At 41.5% G+C, this 22497-nt stretch overlaps 1 protein-coding gene and 1 long non-coding RNA gene across 2 annotated transcripts in view; one reads left to right on the top strand and one right to left on the bottom strand.

Moving 5' to 3' along the window:
* The window catches only part of LOC133563201 (uncharacterized), a 113922-nt gene that overhangs the window by 61672 nt on the left and 29753 nt on the right, over window positions 1–22497 (bottom strand). Inside the window, exon 2 of the mRNA XM_061917193.1 lies at window positions 12004–12135. Coding sequence (XP_061773177.1) covers window positions 12004–12135 — 132 coding nt within the window. The remainder of the gene's footprint in view (window positions 1–12003; window positions 12136–22497) is intronic.
* On the top strand, window positions 3902–4916 carry LOC133563203 (uncharacterized). The gene is made up of 2 exons (XR_009809018.1): window positions 3902–4692; window positions 4778–4916. It is a non-coding gene; the product is annotated as an uncharacterized LOC133563203 (long non-coding RNA).

Raw genomic sequence — 22497 nt, forward strand, 5'->3', positions numbered from 1 at the left:
CAATTTCTGGCTACTCTACCCACCTCTGCTGAGATCACTGGTTTATACACAGCACAAAGTAAAAAAAAACTCTGTATGCAGTGTTCTTTCATTTTAAATTTCAAAAGAGTCTTGTGGCTCACATTGTTTTCTTCATTTTGTGAAACAGGTCAAAATGGCTCTTTGAGTGGTAAAGGTTGCCGACCCCTGGTCTAAGTCAAACAATAAATGACTTGTTTTATATATCCTGATAAGAATGTAATGAATTTAAATAAAAATACCTCAAGTTGAGGGCTTTACTCAGCATTTTTAGGTAAGATTAAAGAAGAGAGCAATTAGATTAATCATTTACAGACCATAATTAATTAATCGTAAATTGTTTCTAATCGCTTGACATTGAGTCAAGATGGCCACAGAAATATGTCAATACAGAGAACGTTATGAGATGTTTTAAAGAAAGTGAAATGAAGAAAAAACAAACCTTATTCTCAGGTTTAGGCTGTTTCCGGATGATCATAGGCAATATGTAAAAATCTCGATAATGTACTGTAGATTTGATCATTGTAGGACATCTGTGAAGTCATTACTAACATGCTACAGGGAATCAATCATAAACTCCTACAAAACTCACTGAGTAGTGCTTACACACCATGGGTTGTGTTTGAGCCTCTATATTTAGCATCCAATTAAAGTGTGACTAAATCACTCACTGTACACTTTAGCCTGCAATTTGTCAACAGACCAAAACAATAGGTGGCTCAAGTGAAATTAGTTGACAGCACAGGTGGAGTGCCTATAAATGCTCGCCGAAAAGGTTACGGTCTTCAAGTCTTTAATTATAATCTCAATTCTACAATACGTTTTTATTCTATTTCCAAGAAATTACATGAACCCCAGGTTAATCTATAAAAATAACACAAAGAACTCCGTCCCGGTTAATGGAGGTGAGCAGTCGTGGCTGTGTGCTGGACCGAGCAGCCTTGCAGCGCCTGCCTGTTGTTGTGCATATTAGTAGATTTCACAAGTCATTAAAGGAGGTTTCCAGGTGAGCACAAAAGATGGACAAGCCAGACATAATAGGCAGAAAATGGCAGGAAAGGGCAGTTGAATTTTATACTAATCCTGGGCAATTGAGGTAGTTTTGATGATAATAAAAGACATATTATTCCACAAAGTACAGTTTGTATGGTTTAAAAACCATTTTTTATGGTTACCCTTTGTGGGAGAAACATCTATAGCTATGTTTGGAAGCGGTTTTAAGTAGCAAAACTCTGGCCAGGGATTATAAAGCAGCTTTCGGTCTTGTAATGGTGCTCTAGTTTGACACATGTCTCATTATAATGAAAGAAACACTGGTGAGGAATAATTGCTGTTAGAAATAATCTAAATGTTCTTACCCTACTATGCCATTTTAAGGTGTGTGTGTGTGTGTGTGTGTGTGTGTGTGTGTGTGTGTGTGTGTGTGTGTGTGTGTGTGTGTGTGTGTGTGTGCGCGCATTATTGAATTTCTACCCTTCTTGAGACATCAACAGGGAAAAGTACTTTCCATATGAGGACGGGTGAACACGTTAGGACCGAAATCATGGTCCCAATATGGAAAACCATTGCATCTAATAGAGAGCCAAATACTACATTTCCGGGCGCGGCCACCGCTGCTGCTCACTGCTCCCCTCACCTCCCAAGGGGTGATCAAGGGTGATGGGTCAAATGCAGAGAATAATTTCACCACACCTAGTGTGTGTGTGACAATCATGGGTACTTTAACCTTGACTTAAGAGTGTGTGAACATTGCTCCAAAGTCAGAATTTTTTCATTGATTTAATGTGCATACAAAAGCAAACATTGATGAAAAGGCAGTAATATATGATAAAACAAGACGGCAGCTAAAGCACTTCCCTATTCATCCCCGAAAAAACCCGCCATTTTACGACTTCCGGTGCTGACGTAAGACAATCTGCGTCCCATATGTGACCATAGGATGAATAAATACACTACGGTACTAAGACTATAGTGGCCATTAACAGTTAGCTTCTACAGCTGTGTTGCCCAAAGTGCGGCACAGGGGCCATCTGTGGTCCGTGACTCGTTTGTCATCGGCCTTAAGCACACTACAGAAAACAAAAAATACAGATCTCATTAGCGTCCATGGTGGTGAAACCTATCAAAACGAGGGTGGTCAATAAAAGGAGGGATTTTTCAAAATTGACTGTGTGTTGGTTTTAAAAGTGTGCCCCCTCTGGTCAACATATGTAATAACAAGTGTGTGTAAGAAATTAAAAAACGCCCCCCTTTGGCCAAAATGTATTTTTTTTAAATAAGATAAATATGTATATAGAGACATACTGTAATAACTTGAAGTAAATAATGAAGATTACCAACAAAAAATACCCAAAACAATAATTAACTAAAAGCTTACGTGTTTTATATTTGCATAGCACAAAGTTTGTATGTATAACTTATCGAACTTATTTTTAATGATGTAAATACATACTTTATATGTCTAGAAAGAGTAGTCCTAAAGGGGTAGACATCATTAATATCCAATTTGTATACAATTTGTCCCCGAATAAAAAGAGAAGTTAGTAAGAGAATGATACTAAAATCAAACGTGATCTGGAGTAGTACAAATGAGAACCCCAAACAGCTGCGCATTTAGTCATTTGGGGTCCAAGTAAAACCTAGTCATTTGGGGCTCTAGAAATATAACATGTTAATTTACTGTGTCAGTAGACCAGGGTGTACCCCGCCTTCCGCCCGATTGTAGCTGAGATAGGCGCCAGCGCCCCCCGCGACCCCGAAAGGGAATAAGCGGTAGAAATGGATGGATGGATAGAAACTACCATGTGAGCTTCACAATAAAGCTACACAAGTACCACCGACCACAACACTTTTACTGTAAATGACAGGAACATTAACCAACATTTAATATAGTGAAAGCCATGTTTTAAATATCATACATTTCTTTGCAAAGTTAGATGTGACGTGTAGTGCTACTATTCTGAAGGCCTGAAGTGTTTGACAGGTGGGAAAAAGTAGCTTTTTAGAGTGGCCATGTTTGAACGAGAGTCAAGACTGTTGTTGACTTGAAAAAAGTGTCTCGTGAATTATCCACGGTGCCAAAGAAGTACTAATCTTCACCACCGTGGTGGAAAAATTATTTAATGTAAAGCGATACAAGTCGATGCTATGGATACCTACAAAACCAAAAACCAGTGAAGTTGTCACGTTGTGTAAATCGTAAATAAAAACAAAATACAATGATTTGCAAATCCTTTTCAACCTATATTCATATATTGAACAGACTGCAAAGACAAGATACTTAACGTTCAAACTGAGAAACTTTATTTTTTGCAAATATTACCTCACTTTGAATTTGACACCTGCAACATGTTTCAAAAAAGCTGTCCCAAGTGGCAAAAAAGACTGAGAAAGTGGAGGAATGCTCATCAAACACTTATTTGGAACGTCCCACAGGTGAACAGGCTATTTGGGAACAGGTGGGTGCCATGATTGGGTATAAAAGCAGCTTCCATGAAATGCTCAGTCATTCACAAACAAGGATGGGGCGAGGGTCACCACTTTGTGAACAAATGCATAAGCAAATTGTCGAACAGTTTAAGGACAACATTTCTCAACAAGTTATTGAAAATAATTGAGGGATTTCACCATTTACGGTCCGTAATATTGTCATGATCCATTACCCGGGTAATGGCATGATCAATGTTTGGTAGTTTGTTCTATGTTCGTGTGTTTCCTGGTTGCACCCTCTTTTCCTGTTTACTCTCGGTTTCCATGTGCACTGATTCTCCTCACCTGTCTGTGTTAAGCAATTAGTGTTCCCACCAGATGTTTTAGTTAATTGTGATGGGACACAAGTGGGGGATTTTTTTTTTTTTTTCCATTGCCATGCAAGTTTTGTGGTGTTTTGTTGCTGTGGATTTTAAATTGCATGTTTTTATATTTTAGGATTTGATTATAGTTTTATTTGCATGTTTTTATATTTTAGAAGTTGATTGTATTTTGGATTGCACATTTTTACATTTTAGAAGTTGATTGTATTTTTGATTGCATGTTTTTATTCCTTGTGGACTTGCTTGCTGGTGTTTTAAGACATTGCCCCTTTTAGCTGGTTGCCCCTAACAACAAAAGTGCACAATTCAACGGCACGGGAAATTGGATACACCTGTGGAGCATTAGGACTGCACATTTAAAAGGAGCAGCAAGAGATTGGAGGACAGAGGGTTGATGGAGGGAAACGGCAGGTTTTGGCAGCAGGAGAGAGGGGACGGAAGGATTCGGCAGGCTTCGCCAAGAGCGACCGAGCGAACGCACGCAGGCGGGGAAGGAACCCCCGGACGACACAGCACATCCCGCAGGCTACCGGAGCGAACCCCGAGGAACACACAACACGCAGGGGCAGAGGAAACTCTGCCTCCAACGTAAGTCCCGTGTGTTGTGGAGCTGTGGAGACATCTGACTGCCTTTGGCTGTGGCTTTGCGGGCTCGTGCGTCGTAGCTGGCTGTGTAGTTCTTGTGGACGGGGCGATTTGGACCCGGAGACCTGCGGTGACCCCCGATAGTGACCAAGAGGCGGAGCGGGACGGGTGGGGCCACGTAGGTCCCGCTAGTGACCGAGACTGGCGAGGAGAGTGGGCGTGCCCCAACACTTTGACGGGGAACTACAGCAAAGGCAGGGGAAACCCTGCCTTGTGTGTAAGTGTGACGTCAGCCCGGATAGCGTCGCAGTTTTTGTTGATTTTATCTCCGTGGCCTGCCTCCCTTTTTAATTTTTGTGCAGGAGGACGCCGTGGAAGGGGCGAAGCCAAGATACCCACACGCCTGTTGGCCCCTCGCCCATCACCTTTGTACCATCTGGTATTTTAGCATCAACAACGTGACTGTTTTTATTGTATTTTAATATATTGTGAACCGGTTAATCATCTCTCCTTATTTTGGACAGCTGTTCTCACTACATTGGGTTCTTGAAATTTATATGAATAATTTTTATTGGTTTTAAGCAACAACTGTATTAGATTTTAATATTTTTACCACTCTGGTCCATTACATAATCACTCCCCTTTATTGTTTCCTGTCACCCAGCATTAGTTGCTGGGTCAATGTTTGCTATAGGCAACATTTACGTTTCTCCTGTTTTCTCTCCTCTCTCGAGTGTTCTTTGTAGTCTTACTTTCCTCGTTTTTTCACCCTTGGTGACATTTTGGTTTTGTTTAGCTCCACGCTTGTTAGCGTCCTCAGTTTTTATGTTTGATTCTGCTTTATATATATATATATATATATATATATATATATATATATATATATATATATATATATATATATTAAAAGACGTTGTCTCACCTCCAAGCTACTCCTGCTTGTTTCCTGCTTCACGACAATCGCAGCCATGGGTCAAATATGTAACAAATATCATCAAAAGGTTGAGAGAATCTGGAAAAATCTCTGCAAGTAGGTGATGATATTACGGACCTTTTGAGCCCTCAGGCGGAACTGCATCAAAAAGCGACAGTGTGTAAAGGATATCACCATATGGGCTCAGGAACACTTCAGAAAACCACTGTCAGTAATTATAGTTGGTTGCTACATTATGTAAGTGCAAGCTAAAACTCTGCTATTCAAAGCCAAAGATGTCCGGACCAAAGAAGATGAGAACCATCTGTATCGTTCTAGGCGCAAATTTCTAAAACCACCATCCGTGATGGCATGGGGGTGTATTAGTGCCCAAGGCATGGGTAACTTACGCATCTGTGAAGGCACCATTAATGCTGAAAGGTACATACAGGTTTTGGAGCAACATATGTTGCCATCCAAGCAATGTCTTTTTAATGGACGCCCCTGCTTATTTCAGTAAGACAATGCCAAGCTACGTGTTACAACAGCGAGTGTGGGTACTAGACTGGCCTGCCTGTAGTAAAGACCTGTCTCCCATTTGAAAATATGTAGCCTAAAATACAACGGAGACCCCGGACTGTTGAACAACTTGAGCTGTACATCAAGCAGAAATGGAAAAGATATCCTCCTGAAAATCTTTAAAAATTGGTCTCCTCACTTCCCAAACGTTTACTGAGTTTTGTTAAAAGGAAAGGCCATGTAACACTGTGGTAAAAATTGCCCTGTGCCAACTTTTTTGCAATGTGTCGCTGCCATTAAATTCTGAGTTAATGATTATTTGCAAAATAAAAATAAGTTTCCCGGTTTGAACATTAAATATTTTGTCTTTACAGTTTATGCAATTGAATATAAATTGAAAAAGATTTGTGTTTACGATTACGATTTCCACAACTTCACTGGTTTTGGATTTTGTTGTTAGATTGATATTTTTCTAAATATGTTTTTGTTACTGTTACAAACCTATGTTGTAAGTTTCTGGATGCAAAACCCAAAAATTGAAATGGGAGCAAATTGTAATTTTTGATTTTGTAAAGTTATGGCGCACAAGCAACTTTTTGTTAAAAAAAATGTGTTTAGTCACCTTCAATACATCATCTGATTTACAACAATGTTAGCATGTTTTAAATTCTATAGAATAAACTGTATACAAGCATAGTATTGTGTTTACTTAAGTTATGTGCAATAAAACCTTTTTGGTTTTATAATTTATATATTGTGTAATTATCAGATCTGAGGCCAAAAATATATCGTAAACCAAAAATGTTGACACCTTGGGTAGTTTTAATAAAAACAGTTTTAATCTCACCTTCTCTGCTCCACTTGGGTAATATTGCTTCATATTTTTAAAAACCCATCTAAACAATTGAATAAACAGTTTGTATCGGTGGTATGCCTTCAGAGCCAGCAAGGCCTTCTCTGCCGGCCTAGCATAACCAGAAATGATAATCATAATTAAGGATAAAAATATTTTTAGGGACCGAATGTCCCTTTGGGACAGAGGACCCTATTGAATGTCTAGCGTTTTATTATTTCTTTCTTTATTTATATTCCCGCAGCTTTGAGCTGTAATCTGACCCCCTTAACATGCATCAAAACTAACCAAATTCGACACACATATCAGGACTGGCGAACATTGATATTTAACCAAAAAACCTAGCCCCAAATTAAAAAATTGCGCTCTAGCGCCCTCTAGGATTAAAACACAGACAAAACTGCCCCAAGGAAGAAAACACAGACAAAAATGCCTGTAACTTCCAGTAGGAATGTTGTAAAGACATGAAAGAAAAACTTCTATGTATGTCTCACTTAGACCTACATTGTATATATTGACAACCCTCAGCAAAAAATCCAAAGGAAGTTTGCAATTCCCCCTTCAAAACAAATGTTTTGTAAAAACCGGTCACCTTTGACTTTTTGAGCTGTAATTTGACCCCCTTAACATGCTTCAAAACTCACCAAACTGGACACACACATTAGGACTGGCGAAAAGTGCGATCTAATTAAAAAACTTACCCCAAAACTCAAAATTGTGCCCTAACCCGAACCCTAACCCTACCCCTAACCCCCCCTAGGAATAAAACACAGACAAAACTGCCCCTAAGAAGAAAAAACAGACAAAACTGCCTGTAACTTCCAGTAGCAATGTGGTAGAGACATGAAACAAAAACGTCTTTGTAGGTCTCATTTAAACCTACATTTCATATAATGACAACCCCCAGCAAAAATCAACAGGAAGTTTGCAATTCCCACTTCAAAACAAATGTTTTGTAAAAACCGGTCACCTTTTTTCAAACATTATCTCCTCAGAGCGCGTTTGTCGTGTCGGTTTCAAACTACCACAGGAGAGAGATTGAACCCTTCTGATTAAAAGTTGATGAAAGAGTTTTAATTACTGCTACGGTTTTGATTTTATCAACCTTCAAAGAACCGCTGCGCGGAAAACCATTTCAAAGATGGCTACCGTGCGCAGACACAGTGAGGGGGACGTTTTTTTTTTCCCCGTACCGTCTGCTGCTGGTGCACACGCACCAACATTCGTGAGGGATGGGCTGTGATTGTCTTTACCAAGATGGCTGCCAGGTGCCGTAGCTAAGCTGGTATGTTTTAAAGTTGTCGTTTGCCTGCATATCGTAAAAACGACCGTCCAACATTTTACAACTAATTGTAAACGTATAGTTTACAATTAGTTGTAAACTATCGTTAAACTGTAGTTGCATCAGGGCCGAGTTGCGACGAGAGAGTGTGTCGATGTGAAGATATTACGGCGGGTTGGTAAGTCTATCTGTTTGCTAATAGTAGCTACTAGCCGTGCCCATGTATATTCAATGGGCGGCTAGCATCGGGTTTTAATCCCGTTTCCTCCTATGTTTCAGCTCCGATTGAATTTCTTTGTATGTCGAGTCTTTATTTTGGGTACTTACATATTGTTGACAGTAGCCACATAAGATATGCTTTGATTTTTTAGGTGTATTGATTTTTAAATGCGCCAGAAAATAACCTGTTTTGTACACTGTATATTTATAGCTAGAATTCACTAAAAGATATCCATATATATATATATATTTTTTTTTTTTATATATATATATATACAAACCCCGTTTCCATATTAGATGGGAAATTGTGTTAGATGTAAATATAAACGGAATACAATGATTTGCAAATCATTTTCAACCCATATTCAGTTGAATATGCTACAAAGACAACATATTAAAACATTTTCTTTTTTTTTTCAAATAATCATTAACTTTAGAATTTGATACCAGCAACACATGACAAAGAATAAATACTGATAAAGTTGAGGAATGCTCATCAAACTTTTATTTGGAACATCCCACAGGTGTGCAGGCTAATTGGGAACAGGTGGGTGCAATGATTGGGTATAAAACAGCTTCCCAAAAAATGCTCAGTCTTTCAAATGATAGGATGGAGCGTGGTACACCCCTTTGTTCACAACTGCGTCGGCAAATAGTCAAACAGTTTAAGAACAACGTTTCATAAAGTGCAATTGTAAGAAATTTAAGGATTTCAACATTTACGGTCCATGGTATCATCAAAAGGTTCAGAGAATCTGGAGAAATCACTCCACGTAAGCGGCATGGCCGGAAATCAACATTGAATGACCGTGACCTTCGATCCCTCAGACGGCACTGTATCAAAAACCGACATCGATCTCTAAAGGATATCACCACATGGGCTCAGGAACATGTTAGAAAACCACTGTCACTAAATACAGTTCGTCGCTACATCTGTAAGTGCAAGTTAAAACTCTACTACGCAAAGCGAAAGCTATTTATCAACAACATCCAGGAACGTCGCCGGTTTCACTGGGCCCGAGCTTATCTAAGATGGACTGATGCAAAGTGGAAAAGTGTTCTGTAGTCTGAGGAGTTCACAATTCAAATTTTTTTTGGAACTATTCGACATCGTGTCATCCGGAGCAAAGGGGAAGCGAACCATCCAGACTGTTAAAGACGCAAAGTTCAAAAGCCAGCATCTGTGATGGTATGGGGCTGCATTAGTGCCCAAGGCATGGGTAACTTATACATCTGTGAAGGCACCATTAATGCTGAAAGGTACATACAGGTTTTGGAACAACATATGCTGCCATCTAAGCGCCGTCTTTTTCATGGACGCCCCTGCTTATTTCAGCTAGACACTTGCTGAATGTGGCCTGCCACATTGAGCAAGTGGTACAACAGCGTGGCTTTGTAAAAAAAAGTGTGGGTACTTTCCTGGCCCGCCTGTAGTCCAGACCTGTCTCCCATCGAAAATGTATGGCACGTTGTGAAGCGTAAAATACGACAGCGGAGACCCCGGACTGTTGAACGACTGAAGCTCTACATCAAACAAGAATGGGAAATAATTCCCCTTTCAAAGCTTCAACAATTAGTTTCCTCAGTTCCCAAACGTTTATTGAGTGTTGTTAAAAGAAAAGGTGATGCAAAACAGTGGTGAACATGCCCTTTCCCAACTACTTTGGCACGTGCTGCAGCCATGAAATTCTAAGTTAATTATTATTTGCAAAAAAAAAATACAGTTTACGAGTTTGAACATCAAATATCTTGTCTTTGTAGATTTGCAAATTATTGTATTCCGTTTATATTTACATCTAACACAATTTCCCAACTCATATGGAAACGGGGTTTGTATATATATATATATATATATATATATATATATATATATATATATATATATATATATATATATATATATATATATATATATATATATATATATATATATGTATATATATATGTATATGTATATGTATATATATATGTATATGTATATGTATATGTATATGTATATGTATATGTATATATATATATATGTATATATATATATATATGTATATATATATATATATATATATAATAAATACTTAAATTTCAGTGTTCATTTATTTACACATATACACACACATAACACTCCTCTCTACACATTGTCGTATTTGAAAGTGCAATGCTTTGCAGCTAGTAGCAAAGCCTTTGAAGGAGCATAGGTATGGGAAGCATCTGTTACATTTAATTTGCAGGAAAGCAGTGAGTGTAGGGTTGAATTGTGCATCCTCGTTCTATTCTCTGTCACTATCCTTTTTTTTGACATTACTACTTGCCGTAGTTTTGAAGCAATGCATGATGCGATTCCGGATGTTGTGTGTCAGTGTATTAACGTGCCGGCTGGAATAAACACAAGCTGAGAAATAGCTCCGTGCCTGCCTACTTTGTGGGTCCTCACTCAGGTCCGGCTGGAAATCGGATATGTATGGATTAAAGGCCTCCCCTTTTATCCTCCAAACAGCTCAATTTTTGTTCCATTTTCCATCGCATGGACAAAGATAAGACCTGGAGGAAAGGTCGGATTTTTTTTGTGACAGACAAGTATGTGTTCCAATCACTATCACAAAAAAAATAAGAGTTGTAGAAATGATTGGAAACTCAAGACAGCCACGGCATTATTATTTACAAGTGTATGTAAACTTTTGACTACAACTGTATATATTTTTCCTTATTTTTAAGTGCACAATTTTAAAACAAAAAATGTAAATAATAATAAAATAATTAATCGTTTTTATCATGACATTTTGGCAACTGCCAAAAGCATAATGTTAATTCTGCCCCTGAGGCCACATAGCTGTTGTGTACCACACAAGCACAGCGCGCTTTGAGCAGTTTGTTTCACAAGAAAGAGCCGATGTGGTCATTTGTAATTCATGAAATGCTTCATACCCCTCCAAAAAGCAATTATTTTGGGAGATGAGTGTAATGGATCCTCATAGATGAGTGGCATTTTTTTTGGCCGCTAGTGTGCAAGGTGGCAGGCAAGGAAAAGGTTTATTTTTAACATAATATTTATGTAAGTGACGAACATGTTGTGGAATAATGAGAAGGCTCTCTGTTCCATTGGTGGAGCTACAGAGACGGGACTCTGAGAGCAGCAGAGGGTGATGGAAGGCAGATAATGAGCATGAGGCGAGGAAAAAAAGACAGGAGTACAAGAAACTAGAATAATAAAAAAAAAAAAAAAACATGAAAATACAAAGGGAATGTGATAACTATAGTGGGAGTGGGGTGGCAAGAGTAAAATGACAAACACACAAAAAAAGGAATGGATGGAAGAATGTCATTGTGATACAAAGGATGATTACCATCGCCAGATAAAAAAAAAAAAAAAAAAAGCTAATCGGCTTGATAAAACACAATTTTATTCGATTTGGCAAAATGTGTGGAGGGGAAATAAGAGTGTCGCATGGGGGTGCATATGATTGGGATGCTGTGATGTACGGCTTCATTATAGCTTTTACAGCTAACACACACAGAACATTGCCTTTTTAGGTTTTTCAAAATTGCAGAAATGTGTTCCCAACAGCTCTTTTTATTTTTAACGTCGAGCTCCAGTGTTTTTTCAATCACATTGTTTATCATAAAGCATTTAAGTGATATGGCTCACCATCAGTCAAAACTACTCTCCTCTACCTTGCTGCAGAAACCCTCTCTAAGCTTGTTCTTCGATATCTTACCCATCACATCCTTTCATTTGCCACTCTCCCTAACACACACACACACACACACAGACTTACACACACAAGCACTCCCATACATTATCTGGTACCTCTTCTCGAGGGGGGGCTCCTGACTGGCTGCAGGGGCCGCCTGTGCCGTTTCTTGCAGGTCAGGGATATTGGCAAAGTCGTCTTGCTCGGCCACACCGATGGCCAAAGACAGGACCACCAGCTTTCCTTCACTGGCTCCACAGAAAACAAACAAATCAAATACAGAGATGGAAAGAGAGAAGCGAAAGAGAGAAATCGAGCAGGAAAAAAAGGCGTGGTGCAGGTGGGGAAAAAGAGAAGAGAAGTCATTTGAGGAGAGAACGAAAACAGCTGCACTGTGACAGGACACTTATGGATCTTGTGAGAGTGAAGAGGAGGGCATCAAAAAGAAAAATAGCTTTTTAAGAGAATTTGAGCAACATCAGGGAACAGTAACACTTTGTCCAGGGAAGGAAGATCTTAAAAACAAATATCAGCCAATTCCAAACTAGAATGCACTTTTAAATCTCTCCTAGAGCTGAATTGTGGTGAAAATGAACAATAATTTAATATACCGTATTTTCTGAACCATAGGGCGCACCGGGTTAGACTTACACTTCCTTTGTAACACTTTAGTATGGGGTACATATTCAGCATTAATTAGTAGCGTATTAACATGCAAATTAGTAACATTTTTGCTCTTAATTAGTCATTATTAAGTACTTACTAATGCCTTATTCTGCACGGCCTTATTATACAAAAAACATCTGTCCTGGGCAGGACGGTACAGTGCATCTGGCAGTGGAGGCTCCTCTATGAGGTCTTGGGGCACTAAGAGGATAACCCCTTTACTACTGTTACCCTAGGTGGCCCTTGGCAAAGGCCTAGTACCTGACTGGCCCCTAGCCAGGGATACAGTGAAGACCTCAACTGCGGAGAAGACGGGAGAAGGCTGCAGCAGAAAAGGGTCCCCAGTTGTCTTGGACTCCATGCCGCTGGACCCTGACCCGATTCTGTCAAGGGTTGTGTGGTGACTGTCTGTGCACCAGTCTCCCCACGTAAAACAAAGTCACGCACAGGCATCCTCCATAAAGGGATACACCCCTACCAGGAGGATCGTCATACTCCTTCGAGTGACCGCCGATAAGAATTATACAACCAGTAAGCCATTAAATAAGAGTCTTCCTTCGATAACCTCAGAATTTTTGCTTATTAGTAACCTTAACCCTAACATGTTCCCCTAATGTCCAAATAACTCTAAATTAAGTCCTTAGTACTTGAATAAGCAACTAATTAATGGTGAATGTATTCCCCATACTAAACTGTTACCACTTCCTTTTGTTGTCATTCAAATTTGAACTTTACAGTATGGATAAGAAATAACTTTTGTTGCACTAGCTCGTTGTAGTGCAGGCTAAAAGAGCAATAAAGTGCAGATATAAATAAATAGATTTACTGTAAAGGTAAATATATTGCACTTTTTCATATGCCTCCATGTTTACTGATGTATGTCATATTGTCTATATTCTAGCGGGTTAATCCATTTTTGGGGGGAATTCAGGGGATTATTATGATGAGGTCAAGAGTCTTATGGCCTGAGGGAAGAACCTGGAGGTTCTGCTACTGAGGCAGCAGAACCTCTTTCTGGAGTCCAGCAGTTTTTAAACTGTAAGGCGCTCTGCCGATGAGCGGGTCTATTCGGGTCTTTTTTTTATAGAAAAGGCGCACCTGATTATAAGGCGCATTAAAGGCGTCATATTAGGATTTTTTTCAAAATTTAAAACATTTCCTTGTGGTCTGCATAACATGTAATGGTGGTTCTTTGGTCAAAATGTGACAAAAATTTCAGACGCTTCAGGATGCGCCATTTTGTGGGCGGTCTTATTTACGTGGCTCACCTTTGTATAACCTGGGTGACAAAACCCCATTAAATATCCTCATTTAAATATCCTTTTAAAACCTCATTGAATATTATTTCTAATTAAATATCTTTCTATTTAAATATCATTTTACTTAAATATCCTATTTATTTTCGTGTCTTTGCGTGCGTCATTGATTCACGCGGTCACGTGACCTATTGCGGGAAGCATAAATTCCAGTAGTCGGCTGCTTCCAGGAAGAGCGAGAGGGACGTTGCTGCAGGTATGTGACTCGGTTTTGACACTAATTACTAACTTAAGCTTTTAACTGAAATGTAATAATGTCGAACTGCAGGAGCCAACTACTGAAGCCGTGGGTCGTCGTGCGAGGGTGTTTAAGTGTGATTTATCTGCGGAATTGGTGAGTTGCATCTGTGTAGCTTAGCCGCTACATTCATTTTGAATGGAGCGGTTAGCATCTGCTTATATGCCTGTTTCTTTGAATATAGTAAACTGAATGAAACGTTAGCACTCTCAACAATTGTCTGATTTGTTTCTGGGTTGTGTTAATTGTTTAATGGTTGTCAATGCTATGCAACCAAGGCATTTTATGATGCAGTCCTGTGAACCACTGTCTGCTATGCACTTTATTTGTGGTTGCAATTGGTAGATTTTGATATTAGAGAATTAATATTTTGATATAAAAATTATTATATTATTTATTCTAATTGGATTCATGAATTATTGTACAATATTAAGAAATATGCTTGCTATTTGAATACAGTAGTATTATTTAGTATTTAGTATCTGAATGTATTTTGTGTGCGCGCACTGGAAAATTGACTGGTCCTGCCCTTGTTGTACAGGCCATGTTGGATGGCGAGCTAGAGCCTGAACTAGAGTCTGAAGCTTTATGCCTGGAACCGAACCGACCGAACTGAATCCACCCAAACGAACCGGGCGGGTAGGAGGCTCCTCAGCAGCCGCTCTGTTTTTTCCGTTTGGTTTTTCATAACGCAACAAGTTCATTTCTGTCCTCCCTGAACTTTCACATTTACCCGTTACCTTCACTAAAACCCCTCTGGACACTGCCACCACAACGTGGACTTTGCGAGGTCGTTTAATGAACTGTCGTGTTGCGCCTATACCTTTCTTGGTAAAAAAAAGGACTGAATCAAGTACTGTATCACATTGTAAATATTGAACGTTCTGTAATTTATGTTGAAAATGTGAATGGCCATTCGAATTTACATGTCTTTTTGTTGTTGTTTATTTTTCCTATAATTCTTTAATATAATTTGGTACCATTTAAACTTAAAACCTGTGTTCAGTCTGCATTACTCTCCATTCCTAGAGCTGAATTTAGTTTCTTCTGATCTAGCCCAGTTATATAATTCATTGTTTACTTAATACTTGTACAGTGCTTTACTTAAGTAACATACAGGCTACATATTGTGGCGAGCTAGCCAGGAGTGGAGAAAAATAACCGAACAATTTTTGTTGTGGTATTTATATTATTGTCTTGGAAAAATGGAAATATTCGAGAAACATGGCATTAAGATTCCAAATGCAGTTTTGATTGAAGGCGCGACAAAAACTAAAACTGACGACGAAGTAGTTGAATTTTTAAAGCAGTACGGGTCTATTTCAGAAATAGAATTTATAGACGAACCTGAATCTGATTTTCATTGTTCAATTGTCGTAGAGTACAACTCAGGCACCTCATTGGTTGCGTTACGTCCACTTCTACCATATACGTATGTGTGCGATACGGAAAAAGTGGCTTATGAAATTTTGGACCTCGCTACAGTTTGCGCGGACGAAGTAGGGAAGCGAAAGACCAATGATTACCTCTCTGAGCTCGAAAAAGTCGCAAAACTGACTGGCCAAGATTTTTCAGTCATTCTAAGTGGGGTGATGTCTTTGCTTGGTCAGAAGGTCAACAAGCTCCACACCACCACTGAGGATGAGGCTCTTTCTGAAGATGGTAAAAAGCATTCGGCTGATCTTGCCGCATCGAACCAGCACGTGCATTATACGCCACGAGTCCAGCCCGATCCTACATCCCAAACCAGCACAATACCTCCTTCGCAAGCCATGTTGCACGGTAATCTCAACCCACCTGAAGTTCGTTATGTGGTCGAACATATTGTCAAGAACGACGATAGCGCTATGAACCTGTCAGCGCAGCGTCTCAGGGCCTTCTCAGGTAGATCACCCAGATCTCCAACAGAGTCCGATTACGACACATGGCGTTCCGGGATAGACCTTCTACTAAGGGATCCTGCCGTGTCCGATCTACAGCGCTCACGCAAAATCTTTGATAGCTTACTACCACCTGCTGCAGATATGGTGAAACACCTGAAACCGGATACTCCTCCAGCTGTGTATCTACAGACACTTGACTCAGCATACGGGATGGTCCAGGATGGTGATGAGCTATACGCCAAGTTTATGGACACGTTCCAGGATGCTGGGGAAAAAACGTCTAATTATCTGCAAGGTCTACAGGTAGCACTGAACCAGGCTGTGAAACGAGGTGGTGTACTGAACAAAGACTTTGAAAGACATCTTCTGACTCAATTTTGCCGTGGTTGTTGGGACAACTCCCTAATAACAGAACTTCAACTGAAACCAAGGAAAAAGAACCCCCCAACGTTTGCTGAATTTCTGCTCTTGCTGCGAACTGAAGAAGATCGTGAAGCAGCCAAAGCCATCCGCATGCAGCAACATCTCGGCTCTTCACGCTCCAGAGCTGTAAACCATGCGCAGTATGCCAACACAGACAATGCAGGAAGGGGAGAGATTGCTGCTCTCACCAACGTCACGCAGCAGCTCGCTAAACAGCTGGCTGACATCCAGAAGCAACTCTCAACACTCACTGCTGCCCGGTCAAGATCCAGTCAGTCTGCTGCTTTCAAACCCATGCCTGGTAATGTGTCTGGTAAGGGCCAAGGGGTAGGCAAGCAACCAAAGAACCCGTCTTCTGTTCCCAAGCCTGGTTACTGCTATCGGTGTGGTGAAGATGGTCACATAAAAACAAACTGTGATAATCTTCCGAACTCTGCATTAGTCGCTGCCAAGAAGAAACGGTTCGCAGAAAAGCAACAAGACTGGCAAAGTTTTAACTCCTCATCAAGACCACCTTTAAACTAGAGTCAGTTCCAGTTGTGGGGCAAACTGGAACTGTTGTGGACCCACAATGTCCCAATCCAAAGAAGAAACATGTCAAATGTCAAGAAATGACGCAAAACACTACTGCTGTTTCATCCCGGTTACCTAAAGGCTTGGTCGGATCCCGCTGTACAGCAAACATCGAAATCGCTGGCGAAGAATTCAACTGCTTGTTGGACACCGGATCGCAAGTAACCACGATCCCAGTCTCATTCTACAACCAGCATTTTGCGGACCAGCCAGTGAAACCCCTGCGTGACTTGCTGCAAGTTGAAGGAGCCGCGGGACAAGCTGTTCCGTATCTCGGATATGTGGAGATGATGGTCACCTTTCCAAGAGAGTTCCTGGGAGCTAATTTTGACGTCTCAACGCTAGCACTGGTTGTTCCTGACGTCGAAACTCATCAGTCCCAGGTATTAATCGGCATGAATACACTGGAGCCGTTATACAACCAGCATATGGGGAGTGACTTCTCCAACTTCCAGCCGACGGCAAAAGGCTACAGAGCAGTGCTCCAATTGCTGCAAATACACCACCAGCAACAACAACAAGGCTGTGACGGAGTTGTGAGGTTAGCCAGTAAGTCGCCAGTCCTCATCCCTGCTGGCCGCACCACCGTCATCGATGGCTCTACTTCCACCAGCATGCTGTCTCACGGTCAGTGGACGCTTGTGGAGCATCCCACCTCACCACTGCCAGGTGGGCTGTGTGTCAAAAATTCTTTGATTATGCTCCCAAGCCAATCCCAAAAGAAGATTCCTGTCATCCTGAGTAACGAGTCGGACCAGGATGTGACCATTCCACCTCTCTCCACCATCGCAGAACTTGCCGTGTCACCACAGATCTTGTCGCACAGCGTGTCAACAAGCTTCTCACCTTCTGAAAGTCCTCACATCAAATTGAATCTCAATTTTGGAGAATCACCTATTCCACCAGAGTGGAAGGCAAGAATCACAGAGAAACTCCATCAGATCCCGGATGTCTTCGCACTCAGTGAACTGGACTTTGGATGCACAAACAAGGTAAAACATCACATAAAGCTGAATGACGAAACTCCGTTCAAACACAGAGCCAGACCTATTCACCCTCATGACATCGAGGCTGTCCGACAACATCTCAGAGACCTGCTGGAGGCTGGTGTCATTCGTGAATCAGATTCGCCATTTTCGTCACCAATTGTCGTGGTCCGTAAGAAGAACGGGGATATACGCTTGTGCATTGACTACAGGAAGCTGAACCTTCAAACGGTTAAAGACGCCTACCCCTTGCCAAATCTGGAGGAGTCTCTTTCCGCTTTGACCGGATCAAAATGGTTCAGAAATGAAAGAAGAAGACAAAGCTAAGACAGCTTTTGCGATGCCCATCGGATTTTGGGAGTTCAACCGAATGCCCCAAGGGGTAACAAACGCTCCATCCACATTTCAGCGGTTAATGGAGAAAAGCATGGGGATCTCCATTTAAAGGAAGTTCTGGTTTTCCTCGACGATCTGATCATATTTTCAGATTCACTAGAAGAACATGAGCGGAGGCTGCTGCGGGTATTACGTCGTGTAAAGGAATATGGTCTGAAGCTCTCTCCTGCGAAATGTAAATTTTTCCAGACGTCTGTCAAGTATTTGGGACATATAGTTTCAGAGAAGGGAGTTGAGACCGATCCGGACAAAATCCTTGCTTTAAAAACATGGCCAATTCCAAGAACTTTGAAGGAGCTTAAGTCGTTCCTGGGATTTGCTGGATATTACCGGAGGTTCATAAAAGGGTATTCCATCATCGCCAAACCACTCAATGATTTGACGCGGGGCTATACACCTACCTCCAAGTCCCGAAAAAGATCAAGTCCAGCAAAGTATCAAGACACAAAACAACCCTTCGGAGAGCGATGGACGCCTACCTGCCAGCAAGCTTTTGAAACACTCATTGACAAGTTGACCAGTTCCCCACTCCTTGGCTTTGCCGACCCAAAAAGCCCATACATCTTGCATACTGACGCCAGCACCACAGGGCTTGGAGCGGCTCTTTACCAAGACCAGGAAAGCCAGCTGAGAGTAATTGCTTACGCCAGCCGGGGCCTGTCAGCGAGCGAATCGAGGTATCCGTCACACAAGTTGGAATTTCTTGCGCTGGAGTGGAGTGTGTGTGAAAAGTTTCATGACTACTTGTACGGAGCCAACTTTGTGGTAGTGACTGACAATAACCCACTCACTTATCTGTTAACATCGGCAAAGTTGGATGCTGCCAGTCATAGATGGCTTGCTGCCCTGTCCACCTACACTTTCAAGCTGCAGTATCGAGCCGGGAAGCAGAACCTCGACGCCGACGCTCTATCACGCCGCTCTCACAAACAGCCTGCTGACCTGTCAGTACACAAAGACTGGGACCTGATCAACAAATTCAAGGAAAAACATGTTGTGGAACATAGTGAAGTGGAAGAACTTGACCCAGACATTGTATCTGCCATCTGCCACCGCTGTCTTGTCACCAGTCAGTCTAGAAGTTCCGCAGGAAGTCAAATTACCCTGGTCGAGTCTCTGAGTCTGTCAGCCAATGCAGTCCCTGACTGCTATGCCAGTGAAGACCATCATGGCCTTCCAGTTGTTCCCGCTCTGTCACATCTGGACCTCAAGGAAAAGCAACGGGCTGATCCAGTTATCAGAGAGGTCATTCACCAGATGGACACTGGGGAAAAGGTTCTCCCAACAGCAAAGAGGGAACTCCCGGACCTTGCGCTGTTGCTACGGGAGCTGAATCGTCTCGAAATACAAGAGGAAATCTTGTACCGGAGGAGGTATGACCGAGAACAAGTCTCTTTTCAGCTGGTGTTACCAGAGGAGTTGAAGTCCGTAGTACTGACCAGTTTGCATGATGACATGGGTCATCTGGGCATTGAGCGGACTTTGGACCTCGTACGCACCCGTTTTTTCTGGCCTCGTATGGCAGCTGACGTAGAGAACAAGATCAAGACCTGCAATCGTTGTGTAAGACGCAAGGCACTTCCTGAAAGATCTGCACCACTCGTTAACATAAAAACGAGTCGTCCGTTGGAGTTGCTCACTTGAACCTGATCAAAGCAATATTAAAGATATTCTGGTTTTCACCGACCATTTCACAAAGTTTGCAATAGCCATACCCACCTCAAACCAAAAGGCAAGTACAGTGGCGAAGTGTTTATGGGAGAACTTCATTGTTTGCTATGGAATACCTGAACGTCTCCACACAGATCAAGGACCCGACTTCGAGTCTAAATTAATTAAAGAACTGTGCCAACTCGCTGGGATTGTAAAGACCAGAACAACTCCTTACCATCCTCGGGGAAACCCAGTCGAGAGGTTCAACCGGACCCTACTCAGCATGCTTGGGACCCTTGAGAACAAGAGAAAAGCAAAATGGAAGGAACACGTTAAACCGTTAGTGCACGCTTACAACTACACGAGAAACGATGTCACCGGTTTTACGCCATATGAACTGATGTTTGGCCGTTGACCGCGACAACCGGTTGATCTGGCCTTTGGCTTACCTGTGTGGGAAAGACAAGCCACCTCTCATTCCCAATATGTCGAGAACCTGCGGTCCAGACTTGAAGAAAGTTGTAAAATTGCTTCGAAGAATGCTGTTAAATCTGGCGGAAGGAATAAAACTCGTTTTGATCAGAGAGTCACTCCGTCGAGTCTGGAGGAAGGAGATAGAGTTCTTGTGCGAAATGTCAGGCTGCGTGGAAAGCACAAACTTGAAGACAAATGGGAGCATGATGTTTACATTGTTGTGAAGCGTGCCGGGGACCTGCCAGTATACACAGTTCGGCCTGAAAACGGGGTAGATGGACCCAATCGTACGCTCCACAGAGATCTACTCCTCCCATGCTCCTTTCTGCCAGCCAGTGGTGGTCCACACCCATTACCAGTTACACAACCACGCCGCCCTGTAACCCGTAGCCAGAAGCCAGTAAATATTGATCAATCTGAAGACCTGGAGGAAGAGGAATGGAATCTACCTCAAGTTCTGATTCCGCCAACCACTTTTCAGTTTCAGAGTTCGGACGCTGTCGAACCCTCCGCTGAACAATGCACTCAGCCGCTGCCCAGGGCTGTGTATTCCTCACCTGTGCCTTCACTCATTCCTGTTGATCCTGTTTCAGAAACTGTGCACTTACCTGCCGATGGAGAGTCCTCTGCTAAGACTGAAGCTTCTTTACTTATGGAAAAAGAGGAACCAGAGCCTGGTGAAAATCCACCTGAGCCTGTAGAAACACCACCAACCAGTCTATTTGATGAAGTCCCACCTGTGGATGAACCAGAGCTCCTTGATCAAGCAGAGGCATCACCCTGCCAAACCGAGCCGTTGCTCAGTCCAGCAGAATCACCACCTGAAGCTGCGAACTCGCCTGATCTTGTCGTTAAAACCACGCCTGTGATCAGCCGTCCTAGTCGTCAGCGTAAACCTCCATATCGCCTTCAATATGCGGCATTAGGTAATCCTCTCATTTCTGTTGTTCAGACGCTATTTCAGGGTTTAGTCGATGCCTATGGTGAAGCGTTCACTACCTATGCAGCAAACCACCTTTTAAAATCGGATATTTGCGACGGTTAGCATGCATCCGGAGTTGCATGATCTAAAGGGGGGAGGATGTAACCTGGGTGACAAAACCCCAATAAATATCCTCATTTAAATATCCTTTTAAAACCTCATTGAATATTATTTCTAATTAAATATCTTTCTATTTAAATATCATTTTACATAAATATCCTATTTATTTTCGTGTCTTTGCGTGCGTCATTACGTCACGCGGTCACGTGACCTATTGCGGGAAGCATAAATTCCAGTAGTGGGCTGCTTCCAGGAAGAGCGAGAGGGACGTTGCTGCAGGTATGTGACTCGGTTTTGACACTAATTACTAACTTAAGCTTTTAACTGAAATGTAATAATGTCGAACTGCAGGAGCCAACTACTGAAGCCGTGGGTCGTCGTGCGAGGGTGTTTAAGTGTGATTTATCTGCGGAATTGGTGAGTTGCATCTGTGTAGCTTAGCCGCTACATTCATTTTGAATGGAGCGGTTAGCATCTGCTTATATGCCTGTTTCTTTGAATATAGTAAACTGAATGAAACGTTAGCACTCTCAACAATTGTCTGATTTGTTTCTGGGTTGTGTTAATTGTTTAATGGTTGTCAATGCTATGCAACCAATGCATTTTATGATGCAGTCCTGTGAACCACTGTCTGCTATGCACTTTATTTGTGGTTGCAATTGGTAGATTTTGATATTAGAGAATTAATATTTTGATATAAAAATTATTATATTATTTATTCTAATTGGATTCATGAATTATTGTACAATATTAAGAAATATGCTTGCTATTTGAATACAGTAGTATTATTTAGTATTTAGTATCTGAATGTATTTTGTGTGCGCGCACTGGAAAATTGACTGGTCCTGCCCTTGTTGTACAGGCCATGTTGGATGGCGAGCTAGAGCCTGAACTAGAGTCTGAAGCTTTATGCCTGGAACCGAACCAACCGAACTGAATCCACCCAACCGAGCCGGGCGG

Source organism: Nerophis ophidion, linkage group LG12, assembly GCF_033978795.1.
Source record: "Nerophis ophidion isolate RoL-2023_Sa linkage group LG12, RoL_Noph_v1.0, whole genome shotgun sequence".
NCBI lineage: Eukaryota > Metazoa > Chordata > Actinopteri > Syngnathiformes > Syngnathidae > Nerophis > Nerophis ophidion.